The 18927-nt window shown below is 54.4% G+C and overlaps 1 protein-coding gene across 11 annotated transcripts in view; it reads left to right on the top strand.

Moving 5' to 3' along the window:
- Positions 1 to 18927, top strand: part of DENND1A (DENN domain containing 1A) — a 515742-nt gene that overhangs the window by 469553 nt on the left and 27262 nt on the right. For 9 of the 11 annotated variants that reach the window (XM_086683990.1, XM_086683987.1, XM_086683986.1 and 6 more), the window contains one exon: positions 18027 to 18083. The exons of the other annotated variants lie outside the window; for them this stretch is intronic. In XM_086683990.1, the coding sequence (XP_086540116.1) occupies positions 18027 to 18083 (57 nt within the window). The remainder of the gene's footprint in view (positions 1 to 18026; positions 18084 to 18927) is intronic. 11 annotated transcript variants of the gene reach the window in all.

Here is an 18927-nt window from a genome sequence, read left to right as displayed (position 1 = left end):
ACTACTGAAAAGGCAGATGCTGATCGGTCGCTGGGGGACAGGGTAGTAGGGAGAACAAAGCACAGGTTTTAGCATGAGGCGGCTCTGGAATTAAATTTCAGCTCTGTTACTAACTAGCTGTTCCTAACTAACCTCAGTGAAATGAGTTTCCCCATCTTGGGCGTGGGGATGGTAGTACCCATGTCCCAGGTTGTTGTAAGGATTTAGTGCGATCTTATCTGTCCAGCTAAGTGCTGCACATAGGCCCTCGGTAAATACGTGTATTTCTCCAGTGGGGAAGCAAGAGCCAGCCGGTGGTCACCCACTGACACGGCCCCCCAGCCAGCCCGGCTGCCCAGGCCCTGACCATCATCGTGGCTCTCAGAACCCATACCCCTCAATGGCAGCCTTCCTGCCTGTGTGCGCTGGTGACTGACCTGTGTCCCCACAGCTCTCGGTGGGAAAGCCAACACCTCGACTGAGCAGGGGTTGCCTCATGGAAGAGAGGGCGAGGGGCTGGCGGCATGGCCAGGAGATGGCGCCGGAAGGAGCAGATGTGACTAGGACAGCAAGCACAAGAGGCCGTGGGGCAGGTTGGGGCACCAGACGGGAGGGAGCCGATGAGCATCGTGGTCTGTAGTCCAAAGTCATTTTCGTGCTCTGATTCGTCAGCCGTGTTTTCACAGTCCACAGAGTCCCCGTTGTTTCCAAATCCTGGTTCCCCTTTTTCCATCGCCCCTCTTCCTGCTCTCTCAGCCATGTCTGTGCGTGAGAAGGCCGATGCTGCTGTGGTGGTCCCCCACTCCAACCCCTTTGGCTCCGCTCCAGCTTTTGTGCCAGCTGCAGCCTGACCACAGCCTGCTCTGCCTTCCGTCCTGGTGGGGTGGCTGTCCAGAGTTGCTGGGACTCATTCACTGCCATTCCAAAAGCAGCGAGGCCCCTAATTGCTGGTGGGTCTGTCAGGTCTGCCCGGAGAGGGTGGCTGGCAGGCCTGTCTTTCCACGCGGACTCACTTTTTCAGGAGCCCAGGCTAGCCCAGAGACAGCTTTCCAATGGAAGGTTAACAAGGCCAGGGTTTGCTCCTCTGGGCACACATGTTCGATTTGGGAGGGGAACCTTGCCAATCAAAGAGAGAACTCAGATTCTGGAAATTCATAACAAGTGGAAAACTCAGGAGAATTCTGATTAAGCCTTCTCAAATGCTATTCGTCTCGTCACCAGGAGCTTGAGAAGGCCAGAGAGTTGAGCACTGCGGGGTGAATTTCCTGATGCACCCTGGAAGGGCCGGGAAGTGTCAGCAGCCAGGAGAAAATCTGGGTTCGGACAGCAATATAGCTGGCTAAGCTACAGCACCTGGTCTCCACTCAGCACACGTGAGGATGGTCAGCTCCCTCCCTGACCACCCACCTTCCAGAACTTTTGAGCAGTTTACCAACAGTTTGAGCACCTCTTGTAGGCGAGGCATTGGATGGTCTCAGGGCAGTTGTGGGAGGGGCGTGAGGACGAATTGCTCATGTCGCGCCGGGCACTGAGCGGAGACCCAGAGAACTGTGTTCCAACCCCAGGTACGGTGCTCGGCAGTACCCACAGGTTAGCCCACAATCCTTTCAGCCACCTGGGGGAGTTTCAGGTATTCTCTCCCCTTGCAGAGGGGAAGACGGGCCAGACAGAGCGAGGTTGGAGACTTAGCCAGGGTGCACAGCTTAGAAGCAACAGTCAGGATTCCAAGCCATGTCGTTTGTGACTAGAGCTTGGGTTTGTACCCCAGCTCTGTGCTGAGAACACGGCATCTTTGTTCTGGTCGCCCCGGTATCTGCTTTTACCTCATCCCTGTTTCGTGAGCTTCTCTCACTGCCCTTGGCCTCCCCCAAACCTGCCCCACCCCAGTTCTACCAGGACGCCAGCCCACTGTACCCATACATCCCTCTATTTCTGGGGTCACATGTTGCTCTCCTCAACTGGTCTGTGAGGCATAGGGACATCAGAAAACATCAGCAAGCAATGAGATAGGCAGCCCCTTTGGCCCTCCAGAATATGGGACCCTCCCCAGGATTTCCCTCCCCGATCACAGACTCACCTGGTGGTCAGAGAACTTACCCAGTCTTCAGGGCTCTGCCGGAATGACCCCCCTCTCAAGCTCCCCTGCCCACCGCTGAGCCTTTTGGGCTGGAAGTACCTGCCATCCTCCACGTCAGGCCAGTGCTTCTCCCCCTGTGAGGCTCTGCTAAGTGCCCTCCAACCTGGACAGGGTCCCCTCCTTTCCTCTTGTCCCCAGCACACAATTTGTACTCGTTCATTCCACTGCTCTTCCTGGGTATCTGCTCCAGGCCAGATCCCATGCTGGGTGCCGGGGGGAGCCCCTCGGTGAACCAGCTCCTACTTTGTCCACTGCCAGGAAGGAATGTCCTTCCTCCTCTGTTCCTCCTGACAAAAGCCCATCAACGTTTCAGGGCCCCCCTCAAGCCCCTCTTTCCCGAGGAGCCCTCCCTGACTCCTCCAAGCAGAGCTCTTCCCTCCCTGCTCTGGATCGGCCCCATCCCCATGCCTGACACACTGTCCCGAGACGGGGACGGTGTCAGCTTCAGCTCTGTGACCTTGACAGCCTCACGGGGCCCGGCACAGAGGACTTGTCCAGGCAGAGTTTGGGGAATGACCGAGTGCTGAGTGAGTACGTGAAAGGTGGAGAATTGCAGGAAAAGGTAGGAGTAGCTCCGTGCACGCCTCGAGCAGCCGCTCAGTTCGGCAGAGCAGGAGAAACTGAAAACAGGGGTGGCTGGTATTCTGAAGGGCCTGTGTTCCCTTTGAAACCCCCGTGCGCGGTGCCGTGCGTGAGCGACAGGCCTCCTGCGTCCCCCCGAGTCTGTGCACGCTCCGCAGCGTGACAGCGGGGCCTCTTTGCCAGAGGACTGACCAGAGCCTAAAAACAGCATTTCTTTTAAGGTTTGTGCTGGAGCAGCTCCGAATCCAGCTCCCTGCCAGCGAGATATTGAGCCCAGCAGGACAAGAGCAGGAAATCTGATTCAGCGAGACCAGAGGAGGCATTTTCTCAGATTAGAATTCTCTGTGCCAAAGGTGGGGAGTTTATCACGGTAGGGAAGGGGAAATAAAACATAAAATATTGAAAATAAATTATTTCCCACAAGCAAGATCCTCTGGGAGAATGGACTCGAATGGTGTCAGGGGCCATGCCGGGAGTCCCCACCCCATGGCTATAAGCGTGCTATGCCAGGAGCCGCCTGTCGTGTTGTCCCCCGTCCATCCCTAAGCACATCTGTGAACTAGGTAAATTATTAACCTGGCCATGCCGAGAAGGAAGGGATGACAGACTGAGCAGTGGCACCATAAGGACGGGTCAGGTGGACTGGGTTGGTTTGCATTATAACGTGGACCTACTCTGTGGGATTCGGGCCTCTCACCGGCAAATCACCTCACTTAATCTTCTCAACAACCGTGTAAGATTGATACAGTTATTATTATCTCCAGAAAGCCAGTCCCAGAGAGGTTAAGCGACTTGCCCAAGGTCACACAGTAAGTGGCAGAGCAAGAATTCCACACCAGGTCTGTCTGACGCCGGAGACCAGGCTCTCCCCTCGCCCTGAGCCTCTCGTTAAACTCTCGTCGTCATTTCTGCCTGGTTTCCTGAGGCGTCTGGTGGTAGCTGCCAGCGGCGTGGGGCCTGTTTAGACTCCAGCAGTGTGGACAGGATGGCCGTGGAGGTCAAGGGCACTTTGTTCTGCCTCTGCTCATGGCTGCTGCCTGAATTTGGGACCTGGCTTTCTCCCCAGAATAAACCTACAGAGGCCCGGATTCCTTACCACCATGGAGTGAGGAGTGTACAAGGAACAGTGATGTTGCCCTTCTGAATGCCTGGGTACTGGGTGCTTGCCTTTTCTCACATTATCGTACCCAGACTGATGCAGTGGGGTCTAGACCGCCCTCCTCTTCAGTAGGGTCAAGGGCCTCACCCTAATCCCCTGGCTGGTACGACGGATTCAGACTCAGAGCCCCAGCTGCTTTTCCCTTTACCTCCAGGCCCCCTGACCTTGGGGCACCTTGGCAGCAAAGGCTGCGTGCCAGCCTCCTGCACACTGGATCTGGGATCGCCCTGACCGTGTCCCTCATTTGAGCTATTGCTTTGCCACGTTGGTTTTATCGTCAGTCTGCTTGGTTCCACGTCTTCTGCAGGGTTGCGGTGCGTTTGTTTGTTGATACTGCAGAGAATTTTAAAATGTAATCAAAGTACGAAAACAGAACGTATAAAAGGGACTGCTCCCAAGGGATCGTTGATTCTATCCCACTTGAAATGCAAAGTGTGGTAGGGGATTATCATTGCCTGGGAGCCGTTGAAACTGAGCTTCTGAGGTGTTGCTCCCCATCAGCCATCCGGTTCCATGGTTACGGGTACATCCCGGCCCTCCCTGGGATGCCCCGGTCCCAAACTCCTTCTAGGCGGATCCCTGTTTGCACTCTCTTTCCGGAGAAGAGACAGTAAAATCTTTGCAGAGGGCCGGTAGGTGGGGTCTTGGCAAGATGGTGCCTTGAGGCCGGCTGGAATAAAGCAGTCAGGAAGCCCAGGAGACTGTCACTTCCCAGGCCTGCTAACCAAGGGGTTGTTCCCATGGGGGAAGCAGGGTGGGAGGGAAGCTTCTGCCCCAGGGCTATCTCCCAGACACCTTCAGTTGCCCAAGCCATGATGACCAGCTAAGAATTCTTCTTCCCCTGCCGCCCTTCTGTCTTTGGGGGTAAAAATCCTGAAGCCTTGGAGTTTTTTCTTGCCAGGCAGAACTCTGAGTTGTTCTTTTATGTCCTCATTAATGCCTTCCTTCACTTATCCAACATATAACGAGGCGTATCGGCTGCAAGCCCTGTCCAGGGCCCCAGGGTCACAGAGGAATAAGATATGGTCCTGCCTTCGTGGCATTCTTTCCAAACCATATGGAGAGAGAAATGCTATTGGACATAGTGTACTGGCTGGAGAGGGGCCCTAAGATGTTTGGCCGAACCAGGGCAGGCTTCTCAGAAGAGGTGACATGTCTGCTGCATCTTGAAAGATAAGTTGTATATTAGGTGGAGGCGGAGGAGGAGGGCATTCCAGGGAAGAAGAGTGACCTATGTAAGGATAGGAGAAGCTGACTCTTCAGAGAAGAGGGGGGCTAACACGGGGAAGCAAGAGGCCAGGAAGCAATTGGCAGGGCTGGGAGCCAAACCGTGGAGGTGGGCAGTGCCCAGGTCTCCGGGGAGCTTGAAATGCGTCTTGTGGGTGTCAGGGAGCCAGTGAAGATTGTATTTGAGGGAGTGGCATCTGGGAACTTTCTAGGCCACATGGGAAGGGGTGGGAGGTGGGTGAAGCAGGGAGGCTGCTGACGAGGCCTTTAACTCACAGTCAAGAGCTAGTGGGAGTCTGACCTAGGACCCCGCTTATGGGGGTGAAGAGGAGGGAAAGGTTTGAGAGAGATCCGGGAGACACAACCTGCTGGTGGGCTGGCTGCCCTCCGCGGGAGCTATTGAAGTTCACCTTAGAATGACCCAAGGCTAGACACAGGCTGAGCTTCTCTTCCTCCCGCCAACGTGCTCTCATGAGATTTGAGGCACAGCCCATGAGAGTGGGAGTATCTGTCGGGGTGTGCAGACCCAATGGACATCCCCCTCTGTAGCCCAGTGTGAAAGGTTCTGCCGAGGGACAGAACGGCCAGCTTGGGGGAAATAGGGTACAGTGACCTCCACCCTCTCTGTCCCGCTTTTGCCCCAAGGCTGTCTACCAGCCGCCTTTCTTTTTCCGCTCTCTCTGGGTCCTGTTACCCATACCTTATTCCACCCTCTCCCCCTTCCCGGGGTGTGGAGTGTTACGGCTCCTGCTCTCTGGGTTGCCAGCTTTCCGGTGTCCCAGGTCATCTCTGCCAAGGATGATGGACGGTATTATGCTAAACTTTACGGGCAGCCCCTTAAAACGCAAGCCTCTGCCCGTGATGGATGGAGAACATCCGGTTGTTTAGCCGACCACTTAAGGTTTGTTGCAAACCTGCAAGAACCACACACAGGCGTCTTGTTAGGCCCGTTGCGACAAGGACCCCATAAATAAATAGCAGAGCGTGCCTTGGTGCGTCAGGGCTGGAGTATGGAAATAGAGGCACCGTATAAATAATACATATTTACAAAATAAATACATCAGTATGTTAGTATATGCAGCCATAACCAAATCACCCAGCGTAACAACCCGAAAAGCTCCGAGGGTCGGCCACGTGATTGACTTCCATCCATCAGTGTGTATCAGTGGAAGGGAGGGGGTCCTCCTGCCCGCTGACCTCGAGGCCTTTGTATTGAGGCAAGTGGTGAGGATGCAGGTGGGCATCCTGACACGCAGCTTTCCTGCCAGGGTTTGAAACCTGCCGCGGCCGTGTGTTCCTACAGATGTCTTAAGGTCTGCCACCAAACAGAAGGCTGATTAGCACCAAGTTGCAGGATGTAATGGGTTGTGCCTACAGGAAGATGGCTGGCTGGGGTGGGGGGTGGGGGTGGAGAGGGGAGCGGATTTTCAAATTCTGCAGATTCGCTTCAGCTTACGAAGAGAACCCGTGGGTCGACGTTCCGGGTGACGCGTAGCCGAGGCCTGTAACCTTCAGCCTTTCGCCCTGAAGGTAGGGCTGGGCTTTTCAGAAGGTCGGCTCCCCATCTCTGCTGCCCCTTTCCGAGCCGTGAACCCCACTGGGCATCTGGCTCCAGCATCTGGAGCTCCGAAGAAGCGGCTGACAGAATGGCCACTGGAGCGAGCGCCCCTCCCCTCTCTCGTAATGGCACAATGCTGGATTTCAGTATTTTAAATGAAAAGTATATGCAGTTAGCTGTGCGCTGACAATGTCCTTGAGGATTTGACAGTGAGATTTTCCAGTAGTTGGTCTTCGTTAGGATCCTGGCGGTGTTTAATAAGGCAGTCGAACTGCTGGCACCTTGGGTTCCTGTTTGTTCTCCGAGGGCTCTGGGGCTGCTGCGGTAAGCACATCGACCAGAGCTGATCATTACAAGGGCGTACGCCACCATGAATAAAAATGTCACACGTTTTCCCATCTCACAGCGGTACAAAATGTCAGTCCTGTCAAACACACATTGCAGGGAGCTGTGTGCAGTCCGTACAAATTGGAGAGCCGCATATTCCCCCGGCCTTCTGATATTCTCCATTTGAAGCTGAAGAAAAACAGTTGTTAACCTATTAGCTAGGATTTTAAACTCTGCTGAGGCGATGGAGGGGTAGACTTTGACACAGATAGAAATGTATTCCAGGGTCCAGGAATTTTAAAACCAGGTCCTCCATCCATTTGTTCCGAGGGAGGGAAAAAAAAAAAAAAAAAGAAAAAAGAAAAAACCCTCTGTCTCCTGAACCTGACTGTCTTTCTTTAACAGACACACTGGGGAAACTTGGGGATGTTTCACATCTGGGGATCGTATTGCTTCTCACTTTCGCATTCCTCTCAAAAAGTCTCCAGCTTTTCGGCATGGCCCTGGGGCTCAACCTGTTGGACCGGGATACCTCTCGGTTGGGAGTTTTTCCTGATCAAAAGCATGCCAGAGATGCCGCCGGCCTTCTGGGCATAGCGGCTGGGGTCCGGGGACAATGACTAGTTGGTCTGGGTGAGTCAAATGCTGGGCGATGGCCTCCCTGATCATTTGGTCCCGGTTCCACAGTCTTGGGCAAGCAAGTACTTTGCACTTAACCACGCGCCGGCCTTGTGCCCAGAGCCAGTGGTCCAGGTGTGAACAGGACGCGGTGCCACCTGTGAGGGGCCCAGTGTCATTAGCAGAGGGAGGGAAGAAAGAAGCCCGGCCCCGTAGAGCCAGGAAGAGACAGGTGGCTTCCAGGGAAGGGGCAGGGGCCTGAGGGATGAGAAGGATCCATCGGGGAGGCAAGAGCAAGACGGGCACACAAGATGAGCATTTGACCGCGAACACGGGTGGCACAGGATGGACAGGGCGGGGTCTGTTTGGGGCTAGACAGAAGGGGCTGCTTGTTGTGGGGTGAGTCATGGGGCTGGTGGGGGCAGGGCTGGCCTCGGACAGCCTGCTAAGGACAGTCTGTGGGGCTGGGCCCCGCTCCCCTAGGCGGCGAGCGGACCAGGGAGAGCAGTGGAGAGGCTTTCGTGACATCAGGCTCTCTATCCAGAGGATGCCATGCGGTTCTAGCTGTACAACTGCAAAATCAGGAGAAGATTTTTATTTTAATTTGCTAGTGGCGTACTGCTTGGGGTGGACATCATTCCGGAGATGATAAATTAGCCTCGGTTTTGCTGAGCTGGCCCTGGCCCTTAAATGCACTGAGCAAACCCTCACCGAGCCAGGACACAGGCCCGGTGAAATGCAGGTGGCTGCAGAGGTGAACGCTTCTGTGTGGTCAGAACAGACGTAGCAGGGCCAGAAGCTCAAAGGATAGCGTGGGAGATCTCCCCAGGGAGAGGAGAGCACCCTCGGCCTTGAGGGGATACGTTTCTGCATCTTCCTTCTGCTAGTTGGATATCGGGTCTGTTGGAAGGAATGTGGGCTTCTTTGGAGTCAGACATACCTACCTGGGCTTGGATCCTGGCTCTGCCACCTGTTAGCTGTGAGGTCTGGCCTGGGCAAGTCACTGAGCCATGCGGCCTCAGTTTCTTCATCTACCAAATGGGGATTTTTCCCCATTTTTCCCTTCTCTGCAGGGTTGTTGATGTCATTAGAGGCCTTACGTGTAACGCTCCTAGCACAGGCCCCGGTATGTAGCAAGGGCCAAGAAAACAGTAGCCCGTGTTGATATCACGGGACTTCTGTCTCCCGACATCTGGAAGCCCCTCCCCATGACCCCCCCCACCTCCTGGGAATGTCACCCAGGCACCCTCGATGGCATCCCCGATGGCTACCCTGGTGTAGGTAGCAGCGAAGCACCCGCCTCCTGCTTCTGTCTGGGCAGAGAATGGTACGCGTCAGCAAAGCTCCCTGCCCAGCCACCAGCCGCATCTGGTGCCCGACCTCCGGCCACCAATGGGATGCCACCTATTCAGACCGAGCAGCTGCACCTGACTAAAAACAAAAGGCACCCCTCCCCCACCCCACTGCCGGCCCTCCTCTCTACCCCCGCCTCTGTCCCCCAAGCGGCTGGGGTCACCCGGCCCCCTCGCAGCCTTCCTCACAGCTGCCTCGCCGCTTTTGTTCAGCATGTGAACTTCCCCATCAGCCAAGCTCCTTGCACGGGAGGTAATCAGGGATCTTGACAAGGCTTCAAACCACAAATGCCACTACAAATTAACCAGCACCACTACAAAATACTACTCCTGTCAACATCAGGGAGGAACGCACCGCTCTTCGGGACCGGGCTGAGATGTCTGTCAGCTCCACACTCACTGCGGAGAAAGTGCCCAGGACCAACCTGAGAGAATGGCCTCGCAAGGTGACCTGTTGAGGGGACCGTAACCTAAGCATCCCCTTTCCGGAGATGATGGCTTACAGACCTAGTGGCAGGTGCCACGGCTTCTCTCAGAGGACCACCTTTGGTCCTGAGTGTCCCCTCACAGATGATGCCTCGGGACGGCAAGTCACGGCATGTCGAGACCCTCCTCTGCCCGACAGCCAGCCTCACTGACTTCCTAACTATGTTGTGTGAGTTTCAGCAAGAGGCTTCAGTTTCTACGTCTATAGAACAGGGATCATGATGGAGCCTCTGTCCAGAGTTTTAGGACTGACTGGGATATTTGGAGTAACACTGGCCCATCCAGGGTGCTCCAAGATAAGAGCCCCCCACCAGCCTCCCTTTCCCATGTACAAGCACCTCCTTGCCACCTGCTGTGGGCAGGTTGGAAACTTCATCCTTGGCCGTGATGTAGAAAGTCCGCCCTGTGCCGCATCTTGTAAGGAGCGTCCCTCCAAGATTACAGCCTGGAGCATGGAGGTAACTCTGCAGGTGCTCAGGCCTGGAAGGTTCCGGAATGCTGTCTAGGGGCCCAGGGCCCTGCCCAGCGCTGTCGGCACAGAGCGAGTACCCCGGGACACCAGCGCCCAGCCCCTCCAGCTGTCCTTGCTGAAACGCTGAAGCAGAGGCAGGCATTTGATCCGCCCACAGGCAGGACCAGCTCTCAAGGGTGGACGAGAGGACTGCAGGTAATGACAGGAGTTAGGAAAAAGGTAGGAGCTGTGCCCAAAAGAGCTGGTTGGGCATTTCAAAGGCGACGCTCTCCGCAAAATATAGCCCCAGTACGGTCCTTTTTGGAGGCATATCAAAAGGAACCTTCTTTTATTTCCATATCTTGTATAATAGCAGCTTTCCAGTCCCGAGGAGTAGAGGAGGCCTACTCTCAGCCCAGAGGCCCTTTGTAAAGCCACAGAACGCTTTGCCTTCCTCTCCCAACCAGGGCTGTCTCATGCACAGGTCAGAGAATTGATGTGGCTACTAGCCAGGAAAATTAACCAGGTGAACTCCTTCCTCCTTAAACAGTGACAGAGTTTTATTGTGAATTTTCTCTTTCTCCCTCTCCTTCCTGGCAACACACCTGGTTGGGGCACATCCCTAGGATAGAGAAATCCCAGGCATCTATCCAGCCTCCCCTTTGGGGACGCTGGGGCAGCTTCCTTATGGGCTACACAGAGTCTGACGGAGAAGAGGCAGCTCAGAGCACCATTTGGACATAGGACCCGAGACCTCCAGCTGCCATCAGGCACATCCACTATCTCCAGCCCTCAGAAGGGGGAAGTGCGAGGGCCCTGGCTGCCTCCACACCCCAAGCTTTGTATGCACAGCCTTCTGCTTTCAACAAAGCTCATCGATCGCGTGGGCCTCCGGCATCTCTGTTCTTATGCCTCCCTTGCCATGCCACCAGTCTCTGATTGGGGTCTGGCCTATCTCCCCACTGACTTTGACATTTCACCTTCTGTGTGGCCTTAGGTAGCACCTGTCCCTCCACTCCCTCCTGCCCCTACATTCCCAGCAGCCAAATGGCGATGCTGATTGTGACCTCGAAGCATGTTGAAGGGATAGTCCAAGATGTGTCCCGCTTGGGGACTGAGTAAATCCATGCTTTGCTTCCTAAACAGCCAGCCCCTCCCACTTAGACCACAGGACCCTGCCCCGACCCACAATTGACTTCAGATGAGCTCTTTGACCCTCTTCTGGAGGCCTGTCATCCACTGCCCTATGTGGCCCTGGGCAAGTCTTTGCTTCCCCTCATCTGTGAAATGGGGTAACGACCCTCGTTTCCATCCAGAGGATTCCCCCAGCAAGCAAGCAAGCTGGTTAGACGCCATACCACACAGGCAGGCCGTGCTCTGGCTGTGCCTACTGTGCAGGCTGCCCCCCCCACCCCGACCCCCACCAAGCACGCACTGCACCCTCTGCTCCAGGGCCGTGCCTCCAGTCAAGCATTTGCCACCCGGAGCCTTGTGCAGGGCACCCGCTCATCCATGCCGCCCAGGTAATTAAGTTGATATTCCAACACGGCTTCCCCTCCTGACCTTTTGGAAACAATGTGTTTTGCTGCATCAACAAATTAACTGCAAATCAGATGCTGTCCTCATAAATGTGGGCTTCATAGCCAATGAGCATACTCACCTGGCTCACACGGCTGACAGATACAAACGCCAAGGGCCGGGCAGAGGCCAAAGAGTTCCTCTCTTCTCTGGGACTTCCGTGTCAATCACACTTTCGGGCTTACTCTCTCACGTTTACATCGCGCAGTAGTCAGGTGGCCGGGAGCAGTGAGTTCACAACATGGAGGCCTGGGCAGGGCCCTGTGGCTGGCGGTGGGCAGAGGGGGGAAATGCCTGTCCTTAGAAGCCCACCCATCCTCCTCCTCCCATCCAACTTCTACACCAAGGCTTTGATAAGTCCCCCCAACCCCTTACCTAAATCCTTCCCGACTGCTCCCAAGAGAAAAGCCACACTCCTTAGCCTGATATTCAAGGACCTATATTATGTGACCCCACCGGCCCATCCAGGGTCCTGGCCTGACCTGTCCTCACATTTATCCTTGCTCTAGCCATGTTGGGCCACCATCGTTCCCCTGTACCATGCACTCGAACTCTCTACCACCCCTATCCAGTAGAGAAGCTCCCCCTGTGGACCTCCACAACCTCCACACCCCTCTATCCCCCCTGCATCATTACCCATTCTATCAGAGTGGGAGGCCTTGGAGGACAGGACTGTGTCGTCTTCACTGATGTGCACTGTTTGTTAAATGAATGAACAAATGAATTTCATACCTCCTTTGGAAGGCACTGGAAAGACATGCTCAAGGAAGGAAGGGGAAGATGTGAGTCACTCTCATGCACGTTTTCTCCTAGGCACAGATCTCTAACAACAGATTCTGTCTGCAGACGGATTAGAAAAACCACATCAGAAGGGATTCCAGAGGACTTTGGAAATTTGGGTTGACAAGGGTAGTGCAATGCACTAAGAATACCTGCTTGTTTAGTTCCTGCTACTAGCTGTGTGACCTCATACTAGTCCCTTAACCTCTCTGGGCCTCCTGTTTCCTGCCACTATAGCAGAGAAATGATCCTCCTTTAACTTGCCTCACTGAGGGATATGAGTCTCAGAGGAAAGAGGAGAAGCAGAAATGCTTTGAAAGGAAAACACATCATATAAATAAGAGAGATTATTATTAAAATCCAGTCACTTTCAACAGTGCCTTGCTGACAATACACTCCCTTGGAAAACCAAGGTCTTCACATCCACGGGACCTTTCTGGGAAGACTTGTCAGTCCAACAGGGGTAGAGGGGATTGGCTGGTCCTGTTCATCATCAGGCGCTGGGCCAAAGCCCCCAAGGCCACAACTGCACTCCTGTTGTAGCATCCTTACACCAGTGCATGTGACTCAAGAGTTATTTCCATTTTGCGGAAGAGTGAACTGGGACTTGGGTTAAATAACTCACCCAAGTGGCAGAACCAGTATTGAACTCAACTGGAAAACGGCAGAGCTGACACACGAACCCACGTCTTTCTAACTCGAAGTATATCTCTTGGTTTTAGCCCAAATACTCTTTATAAACTAAGAAAGGTGTTTTTCTACGATAGGTCAAATGCCACCAGACCATACATTTCTTAAGGACAGGAACTGTGTCTTACTCTCCTGAGTCTCTGGGCCCTGGCCCCAAGCAGTTGTTCTGCAAACATACGTAGGAGGAATCCTTCCGCTCTGTGAGCATGAATCTGCTTCCCTGATTGGACACGACCTTCAGGAAAACAGGTGTATGTGTTGATGATCAAAACCTCCAGCCCCACCATCCCTCCTACCCTAGCCCAGCTCAGGAAGTGCTAGATGAAATGCTGAATGGAACTCTTCTTAGCAAAAGATTGCCAAAGGCCCAGCCTTTTGAACTCCCTTAAGAAACAGCAGTCAGTGTAGCCGCATTTTGATCCAGCCAGGGAATTGAGGGCCGCGTACAACGTGATGTCTGTGCACAGGTGCCCGGACCTGGCTTTCTCAGTGCTCTGCTCCTTCTGATTCAAGGCTCTTCTGGTTTTGTCTCCACCTACTCCAGCGGTGGGAAGCACATTGGTTCCAGAGTTGAGGCCTGAGACCCACTCCCAGGACTCCCCAGTACCAGTTGGGGCCACGAGCGGGTCACTTTGCCTCACTGCAGTCTGTTTCCTTGTTCACAGATAGATATGCTCCTCATACTAGGGCCATGCGAAGAGAAGAACAAGCCGGTACCAGCCCTGGACTGGGGACTGCGGTGCAGAGAAGAATGTGAGCGGGTCTCTGCCCTTAGGGAGTAGAGGACAGGGCTCCTGGCCAGCTCTGCGGCCTCCCTGGGCCCCCACTCACACTGCCAGAGCCCCCGTTTTCTTTTCTTTCTTTTTAACGTTTATTTCCTTATCAGAGCGTGGCCAAAAGAGAGGCAGAGAGAGAATCCCAAGCAGGCTGCGCACCCTCAACGCAGAGCCCAGCGCAGGGCCCGATCCTGCGAACTAGGAGATCGTGACTTGAGCCAAAACCAAGAGTCAGATGTTTAACCAACTGAGCCACCCAGGCCACCCTGCCCCCACGTTCAGTTAGTCCCCGAATCAGCTTCCACGAACTGGGGCCACGTTCTGCAAAGTGGTGTGTTGAGTTTATCCTTCCCCGACTTCTTTCTTCACTCCCTCTTCCCACCCAAATCACCACCACTCACCCTTGTGGCCTCTTCTGATTGTCCCCAGGGCACTCAGCTCTCCCCAGCCTGTGTCCCCAGCTGCCATCCCACCCCAGCAGTCTTGGGAAGTTCTCGGAGTGGTGTGTCCGCTGGTGCGTGGCCCTGTGGGAAGTGCCATATACCCCAGCAGTGGGGCCCTAAGTACCACATCACCCTTTCATAGTGACTTTAATTCCCCCTGACTTACTCTGCTGGCTTCTGGGTCGGGTGTGATCGAGAGTCTACGTTCTCCCCACCATGTATAAATTCAGTTGCAAAAGGACCAGCACTTCCTGGTGACAGTCAAAGGGAAAGAAGTTAAATACGAAATCTGGAGAACGAACATTTGTCAAATCTCTGCACGTGCCAGAAACTTTAAGCCAAGGATCTTTTGCTGAGCGCCTATTACGTACCAGCACTCAACTAGATCCCAGGATAAACAGAGAAATGACACCCTGTGTGCTGTGAATACACTGGTAGCAGGGAAGTGCAGGGAGGGACTCCTGGGGGCGGTGACACCTGAGCCAGGCATCAGAGGACAAATATGAGGCGCCCAGGGTGAGACACAGGGAAATGAAAAGGTGCTTCAGGCAAGGGGACCAGTATTGAAGCACTCAGGGAGAACAGGAGGGTAAGCCAAGTGGGATGGGGTAGAGGGGCTGGGGAGGGATGGGGCGGTGTGGCGGGGGGGGGGGGGGGGTGGGGGGGGGGGAAACACCAGGGAGGAGACAGCAGAGGTCTGTGGGTGGCGCCCAGTGCCTGGAGGGCTTTGAACGCTGCAGGTAGCGTTTTCCAGGGAAGATTAACAGCTGTTATAGGGAAAGTGAGTCTGTGTTCAAATAAATTGGGAGAAATAGGACATACAAGAAAAAAGTTAATAGGGATTTGCCTGTTTAAGGTGGGTTTTTTACTGCAAGCCTTGGCAGCCTTTGCTGTGCTAACTGGCATTGTGAATCTCCAAAAGGAGCAAGGCGGTAGGCAGCATTTCCCGGACGTGTCAGGCTAGGGAACCCCCTTTTCTTCCTTCATACAATGCATCTCCCGGGATGCACTGGGAGATGCCTTGGGAGACGCTGGCCTTCCGCTGAGATGATTTAAGCTGGCAAATGACACGATTGGGTGTATATATATATATATTTTTTTAAGTCCACTCTGGAACAAGCGTGGAGATGGATGGGGAGGGGAGAGGCTGGAGGGGGAGAGACCTGCTAACGGTGATGGTTGCTAAAGTCTGCTGGCGGCACAGTGGGAAGATCTTGGCGAACATGTCTCACTGAATCTCCCTAACGGCCCCCTGGGGTGGGTAATCCACTACCTGCTTTTACAGGTGAGGAAAGTGAGGCACAGGTGGTTATGTCATGGGCCTGTGGAAATCCAAATGGTGGGGTGGGGGGCTGGGGTTCAGCCCAAGACTCTCTGAGCCCAGAGGCCGCCTCCTGGGGGTTCTGCCACCCCCGCCTGCAGGGTGGCAATGACTCGGTCAGAGGCGATGAGCCACAAGGACTGTGGGCTGGAGAACTGGTCATCCAGAAGTAGAGTGGCCAAAAACAAGTGAAGCGGGGCTTGGGGGGGGGGGGGGCGGGGTGACGAGGAGAGGCGGGGGAGGGATGGGGCGGCAGCCTGTGCACACTGCAGGAGGCACCCCTCTCCCTGTGCTTTTACTTTCCCTTGATCAGTGTGGGCTGAGGGGCTCCATTCCCTTTTGCCCCACACTTTTCCTGTAAACATGATGGAGAAGAAATAGGGTGCAGTGGGCTGCCGGGCTCATTTCACTGGCATTTCCACCCGGGTGGCATTTCCAACCCCCGGGTGGGCTCCAGCCAAGGACAGGTCTGTGAGCACGGTTGGGCCCATGCTGCCAGCTAAACAGCACAGGGCCCAGAAAGCCTCAGTGTATCTCCGGTGTATCTCCATCCAGACATGCTCTGGACGTGCTACAGGGGGCCCAATTCTCTACCGAGTGCCTCTGCCATCTCTCCCCTTGGGCCACTCTGGCAGACCCTGTGCCGGGACCCAGGGACCCCTGAGACATGGCCCCTACTCTCCAGGAGTTGGGTCCAGAGAGTGAGCTCCGAGGCAGGTCTGGTATCCAAAGAATTTCTGCAACCAAATGAGGCTTTAACGCACCGTCCAGGAGAAACCTAGCGGGAGCCTCCCATGCAAGTCACACGTGGAATTCTAAAAATGTTTTAGTAACTACATCGAAAGAGTAGAAAGGAACACGAAATTAATCGTAATGATATTTAACCAAATAGCCAAAATGCTTTCATTTCAACACGTAATCAATATAAAAAATTGTTTAGACGCTTTACATACTTGTTTCTTTTTTTTTTTTTTTTTAATTTTTTTTTCAACATTTATTTATTTTTGGGACAGAGAGAGACAGAGCATGAACGGTCGAGGGGCAGAGAGAGAGGGAGACACAGAATCGGAAACAGGCTCCAGGCTCTGAGCCATCAGCCCAGAGCCCGACGCGGGGCTCGAACTCACGGACCGTGAGATCGTGACCTGGTTGAAGTCGGACGCTTAACCGACTGCGCCACCCAGGTGCCCCTTTACATACTTGTTTCTAACTGAGTATCTGAAAGCCAGTGTGTATTTTATACGTACCGCACATCTTAATTCAGACCTGCCACCCATGGCCATCGGCTGCCGAAGGGAGCAGTGCAGGTGTAGACTTTGTGAACCTCCTGGGTGAAGGGGGAGGAACCAACCGGAAGCTTCCGAGGGTTTGCGGAGGGTCGTGGTTTGGTCTAGTGTGAAGGCTTCCTTTCCTTCCTCTGCCTGCCCACCCCCCACACTTGTCTGGGGCATCTACTCACGCAGGCCATTGAAAGGACAAAGTTTGACTTTCAAAATAAAGGGTCAGAGGAGACAGCCAACAAGCCTGTGCTCTGTTGGTTTTTATTCAAATCCTGATTTCTTTTTTTTTAATTTTTTTCAACGTTTTTTATTTATTTTTGGGACAGAGAGAGACAGAGCATGAACGGTGGAGGGGCAGAGAGAGAGGGAGACACAGAATCGGAAACAGGCTCCAGGCCCTGAGCCATCAGCCCAGAGCCTGATGCAGGGCTCGAACTCACGGACCGCGAGATCGTGACCTGGCTGAAGTCGGATGCTTAACCGACTGCGCCACCCAGGCGCCCCACAAATCCTGATTTCAAAAGCCAAGCGTTTTGTTCCATTTTATTTGTTCATCAGACATTTATTTTGCAGATATCCCCGCCCCCCCCCCCCCCCCCCCCCCCCCCCCCCCGGCAGGGAACAGGGATGAATCCCTCAAGGAAATGAACATTTGAAAGATAGTGTGGGGGAGGGGGCGCTGGGAGGGAGACACCGGGTGATAAGTCCCAGGTAGCAGGGAGCATTGAAGGCAGCCTGTGACCCACTATCTTGAATGACAAGTAGACATTTATTTGCCAGGCAGATCAGGATGGGGTGGGTCATTCGACCCTAAGAGGCAGGCAGGAAACGAGGCATGAGAGTCCAGGGCCATTTGAGGATCTGCCCTGGTGAGCGAGGATGAAGATTGGGAGGGGTCTGTATGGGGCACAAGAGAGCCCAGGTCTTGGAATGCCAGCCCACGGCCTTGCTGAGCTGTCCCCCAAGGAGGCAGGAAGGACAGCAGAGGTCTCGAGGTTGGGGTGCAACAAGGTCGTATTGCATTTTAGAAGATCCCCCCGGGCCCGTGTGGAGAATGGCTGGAGGAGATCCTGTTGGGAGATGATTACAGTGATCCAGGCCTCAGAAATGCATGCGCAGGGTCCGGCGACCAGTTGACATGGGAGTGAGAGAGCGGGAGGCATCGAGGACGCTTCTTGGGGTCTGGCTTGGGCGACTGGATGCGTCCTCTCGTGTGCCGTGTGTGGAAATGCATCAAACCGTCTCCATGTGTACTGATGTTTTAAGTTTCGCTTTAATGCAGCCACAAAGACTCCGTCCCACTCGCCCGCCGCCTCCCAAGATACAGCGCTCGAGGCCCGTGAGTAGCCAGTGGTTCTGCCCTCCGCCTAACACTGCCTGAGCCGTCCTCCCCGCCTGACTAAACCTCGGGAGTTTGAACTCAGCTGCCTTGCAAAACAAAACCGGGAATTGGGTTTTTCAGCTTCCCTCTCTGCGTGGCATGAACCCAAACTTGCATTTCCTGGGCTTCTGTCTCCTTTTCCCCAAACCAGTTTGACGACTTGTAGGCCAGAGCTGTAGGTAGCCGTGGGCCACCGTGTGGTGTGTTTGCTGTGTGTGCGTGTGTGCGTGTGTGCGTCACTTGAGCACATCTCCTAGGTTGACTCCTGCTTCTAGCCAGTGAGCTTTAAAGCCCAGCTCCAACTGCCTTTCCTCACAAAGGAAGCAGAAGTCTGGCAGCAGGGGTCCCATTCCTGCCTGCTCTTGGTTTGGAAATGCGTTTGATGTCCCTTTGCGAGGGCAGAGGCTACGCCCAGAGAATCTCGAGCTAGCTCGGATGGAGACAGGGCCTCCTGTTCCAGGCCTCACGTGGAGCTCCACCTTGCCCAGTGAAGTCCCAAGTCAGGGCGACAAACCCACCGACACCTTGGAATGGGGTGGGCGAAGCAGAGAGACCTATCCGAGTTGTTTTTGTTCTTGTTTTTAAGTTTATTTATTTGGGATGGGGGGAGCACGATCAGGGGAGGGGCAGAGAGAGGAGAGAGCAAGAATCCCAAGCAGGCTCTGCACTGCCAGCGTGGACCCCAATGCAGGGCTCTAGCTCGCAAACCATGAGATCATGACCTGAGCTGAAGTCAGACGCTTAACCGACTGAGCCACCCAGGTGCCCCCCCATCCAAGGTTTTTAAAGACAAATGCCATGG

The sequence above is a fragment of the Puma concolor genome, chromosome D4, assembly GCF_028749965.1.
Source record: "Puma concolor isolate L17-30 chromosome D4, mPumCon1.1.hap2, whole genome shotgun sequence".
Taxonomy (NCBI): domain Eukaryota; kingdom Metazoa; phylum Chordata; class Mammalia; order Carnivora; family Felidae; genus Puma; species Puma concolor.
The sequence above is the reverse complement of the archived record's forward strand: the minus strand, read 5'-3'. Positions and strand labels throughout refer to the sequence as shown.